At 38.9% G+C, this 7,749-nt stretch overlaps 1 protein-coding gene across 1 annotated transcript; it reads right to left on the reverse strand.

The window, feature by feature from the left end:
* Positions 1-3,353: 3,353 nt before the first annotated feature.
* LOC136167553 (olfactory receptor 8S1-like) lies at positions 3,354-4,286 on the reverse strand. Its single transcript, XM_065935075.1, has one exon. The coding sequence runs from the start codon at positions 4,284-4,286 to the stop codon at positions 3,354-3,356; it is 933 nt and encodes a 310-aa protein (XP_065791147.1).
* Positions 4,287-7,749: the final 3,463 nt, after the last annotated feature.

Raw genomic sequence — 7,749 nt, forward strand, 5'->3', positions numbered from 1 at the left:
TCAAATCATTAAATATGAGTTTGTAAATGGGGCTTGAGAAAGGTATAAATTGACATTAAATAATTCTGGAAATTCTGATTTCTTTAGCATCACTTTTCACATAATAACAGCCAGTCAGTTCAGTCGCTCAGTTGTGTCCAACTCTTTGTGACCCCATGACTGCAGCACACCAGGCCTCCCTGTCCATCCCCAGCTCCCAGAGTTTACTCAAACTTATGTCCATTGAGTCAGTGATGCCATCCAACCATCTCATCCTCTGTTGTCCCCTTCTTCTCCTGCCTTCAATCTTTCTCAGCATCAGAATCTTTTCAAATGAGTCAGCTCTTCACATCAGGTGGCCAAAGTATTGGAGTTTCAGCTTCAACATCAGTCCCTCCAATGAACACTCAGGACTGATCTCCTTTAGGATGGACTGGTTGGATCTCCTTGCAGTCCAAAGGAGTTTATGATAACAATAAATCAGATAATTTTAAATATAAATGAAATATACAGAGCCATGTTAAAATGTATTTGTAATTTTTAGAAAGACATAACTTCTTGTAGCAGACTTAAGCACTGGCATTAGAATAATCTAACACAGCATGCACTAAACATTCACTAGTTGCCTATTTGACAAAGAGAGAACCACAAACATGGTCTCAGGACCCACTAAAGATAAGAACAAAACCAGACGACTAATCTGGGCTACTATATGTAGCCTGTGTTCTGCAAATGCATGCACCCTTATACCTTAAGAAGAATGGATGTGAAAATAAAAAGGAGTTGAAAAAAGTTTTCCTCATCAGACAATGAAGATTATACGAGGAATAGAAATTTCTATATTGCAAAGCTTCTTTGTAGCATTTCAGACTTGAAATTTGCTTGCTTGTACAAGTGGACAACAAATAGTTCTCTGTAAGTGTATGTGTGTGTCTGCATGTGTGTATATAGAAGGCTAAAGCAAGTCATTATTTACATCAGTAATCAAGTCACATTTGTTTCAGTTTATCTGTTTTGCAGTAGTTAAGAACATGGCCTCTAGATTCTGAGCTGCCTAGTTTGATTTCAGAGTTACACCATTTAATATGGATGATTGAGTTATTTTTATTAACCTCTTTCATTTTCAGTTTCCTTGTCCATATAACATGGCTGATCAAACTTTACTTATACATAATAAGGTATAATGTCAATAATTAATGGGAGGGTGAATGTAAAGCATTTGAGTTCTGAGACAAATTAAACGTTCAAAACATGGTTGATATTATTGTTTACCTCATATTAATAAAAGCATTTTATAAGCTTAGGGTAAAAAGAATCTTTGTAAAAGAAGTTAAGCATATTTGAATGCATAATAATTAACATTCTATCAAAAAGAAGAAGCCTATGGTATTAAAACACATTCTAAGAAAATCTGCAAGTTGGAATCAGCTATGCCAGCCCAGATTAAATGTATTTATTGTGCTCACAGTGGAAGAGATGCTAAATTCCTCATTTTAAATAAAACTGTCAGCAGTTGTGATTAGATCCTTTCCCCTTCAGCTTTCTAACAGGTGATAAAAAAAGATCTCATACTACTATTCTAACACGCACTGAACAATACGTAAAAGAAATTCTGAAGTCTTCAAGGCAGGAGAGTGAGCCTTGATGCTTTTGTCCTTGTGAGGAATTCCAAAGTATGTTTGATGGACAAACATTTCCTCCCCTTCTTGTAGCTGAGACATGGATGACTCTCTTCCTGGATATCACGTAAAGGAAGCACCAAGAAATTTACTTATAAAACAGTGATTCATGAAAGGAGGGGAGACTGATCTGTCATTTCTCTGTTTGGAAACTTTTGATAAATTCTGTTTTTTTTTCAAATTGGTTCATGGTAATGTGTATTACTTGATATAGTAACAAAACATTTTATTTTGAATGTAGTGAAAAGTTAATGGAACCTTAACAGCAAATGCTTTATTGTAGCTATTACCATCTGTCACATTTGCTGTCCACAGAGCAATACCTCATTATTCAGAAATGAATATTGAGCAGCAGTTAAATTGATCTATAATTTTTTGTGATATAATGTGTATACAAATATGAATGAATAGAAAAAAACAGATAAATAATTTTTAAAAATGCATACTTGATGAATTATATGTTAAGAATGGCCTACTGACAAGCGTTTAAAATGATTTAAACATAAAATGGTTTTTCTCAGTTGGCTAGTAATCCTTCACATTCTCCAAAAACCAAGTGAAAAACATCTCAAAATACTATAGGTGCTCAAATGTTTTTCTCCTATAAGAAATTTTAAAATATTTTGATGATAGAATTTAAATGAGTGTATTACTATAGAAATGTATCATTGAGATTAAGGACATTTAGGAATATTCAGTTTCAGTGAGTTATTTTTCAACTGCTAACCTAAGGAAATGCAAGATTCCTTCAGGGAATAAAAATGTTGCCCTGATCACTTAGATTGGAAGAGGCATCAAGGATTGGAAAGGATCCACAAAGGAAAGGAAGAAACCACTGACCATGTCGTCTTTGCAATTCTGTCCAAAACCTAACTTCTGTATGCTCATTTTAGAAACAGGAGTGCATCGCCCCAGTACTTGGGTTTTTCAGGCAGTATCCTTCTACTTGTAGCTCTGGGCCCTACTTAAATCCAGGAAATGGTGGGTAGGTTTGCTATGCCACTCTAGGACAGAGGAGCCTGGTGGGCTACAGTCCTTGGGGTTACAAAGAGTCAGACTTGGCTGAAGCGACTGAGCGTGTGCGTGCGCGCGCGCACACACACACACACACACACACACACACACACACACACACACACACACACACTAGGGGTGGAATTCTCCACAGGCCTTGTTCCCAACCTAAGCTCCCTATGAGATAAAACATCTGGGATGACTTTGGCCCCATTATGATGACTCACTCATTTATCTCCCTGTAACTTTAACCTGAACGCATTATCCAATGGCCCTATGAACTATGACCTCTGTCCTTCAAAGATTCAGGAAATTTTCTGCTTAGGAAAGCTAGAGCTTTCAGAGCCTTTTGCAAACTCAGCTACAAATTCTGATATCTAATTTACACCAAACTCACCTTAACACGCATATATGAGAACACGTGGGGAATATTGATGAATATGGTCTAAGCAAATTTTTACAGTGTCACACTAATATTTAATTAATTTTTTGCCTCTGAGAAGATTGAACTGAATGATCCACTGTATAATAGATCTATATTATTTTTTCTAGTCCTTTCTGATTGATTTTTCCAAATTTGACATTATGAGCAGTCAGAAAATTCCTAATGTCAGTGATGCGATATCTTGCTTTATGTATTTCTCTTACAATTACTTGTCATTATCTCTCTTTATTCTGCCTTCAAAAACACTGTAAATGCTTTCCCAGTGTTCTTTGCAGAGCTGCTTTCACCTCCTTGTTCCTCAGGCTGTAGATGAGAGGGTTCAGCATGGGAATGACTACACTATACAGCACAGAGAAGACCAGCTCCAGAGAGGATCCTGAGGTTGGCGTGAAATAACGGAGAAAACCTGAACCATAGGACAAGATGACTGTGGTGAGGTGGGAGGAGCATGTAGAAAAAGCTCTGCTTCTGCCAGCGGTAGAGGTGATGCTCAAGATGGTGGAGACTATGCAGGCGTAAGAGAACAAGATTGAGAGGGAAGTTACAAGGCCATGTGGGATGAGGGAACAGAACATGACAATGAGGTTGGTGGAAACATCTGAGCAAGAGAGAAGGAAGAGAGAGGGCAGTTCACAGCTGTAGTGTGGAATGATATGGGTATCACAGAAGTCCATTTTCGTTGTCAGAGGGACATTGATGAGTGTGTTCAGAATGCCCAGGCTCCATGAACCCCACACAAGCAGTACATACCGCTGTTTACTCATCACCTGGCCATAGAGTAGTGGTTGGCAGATGGCGACATAGCGGTCATAGGCCATGACTGAGAGTAGATAGGCTTCAGTCCCTGCAGTGATAAGCACAAAGAAAACCTGAGCCAGACAGCTCTCTACTGAGATGGTTTTCCTTTTAGAAAGGAGGTTTTCCAACATCTTGGGCACAGTAACAGAAGAGAAACAGAGATCTAAGAGGGAGAGGTGACTCAGGAAGTAGTACATGGGGGTGTGAAGGTGAGGATCAGCCCTGATTACCAGCATCATTGTCATGTTTCCTGTCAAGGTCAGGAGGTAAACCAGCAGGAACAGCACAAAGAGCAGAGCCTGGACACGGGGATCACTAGACAGCCCGAGGAGGATAAATTCCATGATGGTGCTGTGGTTTCCCAAGGTCATTTACAGAGACTTGTCCCTAAATATGATAAAGAAAAGCACAACAGTGAAATTTCTACTATCCTTCTCCAAGCAATTTTCATACTGTACTGATTGTCTTTTAATATCACAAGCATTCAGGAAATATGACTTCAACTTGGGTCAAGTTTTGTGTCAGTCTCATGGAACATAGAGAATAAAATTTGTTGCTAATTTTTTTTTTCATTGCTAATTTTTTAAAAGGCAGTAGTTCAAAAAAGAATATAAAAATAGAGGTAAGTAATTGAAACAGAGTGTGATTAACTGCAATGGGAACTCTGTGATTTAGAGAAAAGTCAGTGATATCATCTAACTTAAGGTAGTGGAGCAAAATTGTTAAGGATAAGTATTATTTCTCTATGGAGCCATGGAATGGAAGCACGTTTAGATTGAGGTAGCTGTGTAGATGGACTTCCCTGTGGCTCAGATGGTAGTGTCTGCCTACAATGCAGGAGACCCAAGTTCAATCCCTGGGTCGGGAAGATCTCCTGTGTAGACCTTCAAGACCTAGAATTGACACCGCAAAAAGATGTTCATCATGGGAGATTAGAATGCAAAAGTAGGAAGTCAAGAGATGCCTGGAGTAACAGGCAAATTTGGCCTTGGAGTACAAAATGGAGCAGGGCATACACTAACAGAGTTTTGCCAAGAGAACGCACTGGTCATAGCAAACACCCTCTTCTAACAATATAAGAGATGACACTACACGTGAACATCACTGGATGGTCAATACCAAAGTCAGATTGATTATATTCTTTGCAGCTGAAGTTGGAGAAGCTCTATACAGTCAGCAAAAACAAGACTGGAAGCTGACTGTGGTTCAGATCACAAAATCCTTATTGTAAAATTCAGACATACTGAAGAAAGTAGGCAAAACTACTAGACCATTCAGGTATGACCTGAATCAAATCCTTAGTGATTATACACTTTAAATGACAAATATTCAAGGAATTAGATCTGAATTAGATCTAACCTTCAGGATTAGAATGCCTGAAGAACTATGGATGGAGGTTCATAACATTGTACAGGAGGCAGTGATCAAAACCATTCCCAAGAAAAAGAAATGCAAAAAGGCAAAATGGTTGTCTGAGGAGGCCTTACAAATAGCTGAGAAAGAGGAGAAGTGAAAGGCAAAGGAGAAAAGGAAAGATATAGCCATCTGAATGCAGAGTTCCAAAAAATAGCAAGGAGAGATTAGAAAGACTTCCTAGGTGAACAATACAAAGAAATAGAGAAAAACAATAAAATGGGAAAGACTAGAGATCTCTTCAAGAAAATTAGACATACCAAGGGAACATTTCATGCAAAGATGGGCTCAATAAAGGATAGCAATGGTATGGACCTAACAGAGGCAGGAGATATTAAGAGGTGGCAAGGATACGTAGAAGAACTATCCAAAAAAAGATCTTAATGACTTGGATAACATGATGGTGTGATTACTCACCTAGAGCCAGACATCCTGTAGTGTGAAGTCAAATGGGCCTTAGAAAGCATCAACTACAAACAAAGGTAGTGGAGGTGATGGAAATTCAGCTGAGCTATTTCAAATCCTAAAATATGATGCTGTTAAAGTGCTAGACTCAATATGCCAGCAAATTTGGAAAACTCAGCAGTGGCCACAGGACTGGAAAAGGTCAGTTTTCATTCCAGTCTCAAGGGAAGGCAATGCCAAAGAATGTTCAAACTACTGCACAGTTGCACTCATTTCACAAGCTAGCAAAGTAATGCTCAAAATTCTCCAAGTTAGGCTTCAACAGTACGCGAACCAAGAACTCTCAGATGTTCAAGCTGGATTTAGAAAAGGCAAAGCAATCAGAGATAAATTTGCCAACATCTGTTGGATCATAGAAAAAGCAAGAGAATTCTAGAATAACATCTACTTCTGCTTCATTGACTAGGCTAAAGCCTTTGACTGGGTGGGTCTCAACAAACTGGAAAATTTTTAAAGAGATGAAAATACCAAATCACCTGACATGCCTCCTGCGAAACCTGTATGCAGGTCAAGAAGCAAGTTAGAACCAGATGTGGAACAACAGACTGGTTCCAAATTGGGAAGGAGTACATTAAGGATATATATTGTCACCCTGCTTATTTAACTTAAATGCAGAATACATCATGCAAAATGCCAGGCTGGATGAAGCAGAAACTGGAATCAAGATTGCTGGGAGAAATGTCAGCAACCTCAGATATGCAGATGACACCACCCTTAAGGCAGAAACTGGAGAGGACCTAAAGAGTCTCTTGATGAAGGTGAAAGAGGAGAGTGAAAAACCTGGTTAAAAACTACTGCATTCTAGATGCTTGCAGTAACCCAACATTCAAAAAACTAAGAATGTGGCATCTGGTCCCATCACTTCATGGCAAATAGATGGGGGAACAATCGAAATAGTGACAGACTTTATCTTCTTGGGCTTCAAAATCACTGCAGATGGTGACTGCAGCCATGAAATTAAAGACGCTTGCTCCTTGGAAGAAAAGCTATGACAAACCTAGATAGCATATTAAAAAGCAGAGACGTTACTTTGCCAACAAAAGTCTGTCTAGTTAAAGCTATGGTTTTTCCAATAGTCATGTATGGCTGATGGACCATAAAGAAGGCTGAGTGCTGAAGAATTGATGCTTTTGAACTGTGGTGTTAGAGAAGACTCTTGAGAGTCCCTTTGACTGCAGAAAGAGCAAACCAGTCAATCCTAAAGGAAATCAGTACTGAATATTCATTGGAAGGACTCATGCTGGAGCTGAAGCTTCAATACTTTAACCACCTGATGGGAAGAGCGGACTAATTAGAAAAGACCCTGATGCTGGGAAAGATTGAAGGCAGGAGGAGAAGGGGATAACAGGATGAGATGGTTGGATGGCCTCACTAACTCAGTGGACATGAGTTTGAGCAAGCTCTGGGAGATGGCAAAGGACAAGGAAGCCTGGCGTGCTGCAGTCCATGGGGTTGCAGAGTCAGACACCACTGAGCAACTGAACAACAACAAAGCTGTGTACCAGGTGGTTTAGGGTTGAGAAGCAGCAAGATATGTTTGGTAAAACATGGACATTTCTTAATAGCTAGAGCTCAGAATATGGGCAAAAAACCTAGTACAATGTCTAAAGATGTAGGCTCTTGCATTAGACTAGGATCAAATCCCAGCTCCACCTTGTGCATGTTACATAATTTTCCTAGACTTCTGTTTCCTTGCTGAAAATTGGGGTAACAATAGATTACTCTGTTAGAGTTGTTATGAGAGTTAGGTGTGATAACACATGAACTGTGTTAAAAAAAAAACTGTGTAGTATTACTCAATGTAATAATCATCATTATTATTTGTAATTATAATTTAGCCTACAAAAATAATATCCTCAGGTAGGATGATCCTCTATCAGAGTTAAAGCTGTTCTTTCCACTTTTGATCCTCTTACTTTACTGAAGGGGGTGTAATAAAGTCATTTTGAAACCACT

Source organism: Muntiacus reevesi, chromosome 4, assembly GCF_963930625.1.
Source record: "Muntiacus reevesi chromosome 4, mMunRee1.1, whole genome shotgun sequence".
NCBI lineage: Eukaryota > Metazoa > Chordata > Mammalia > Artiodactyla > Cervidae > Muntiacus > Muntiacus reevesi.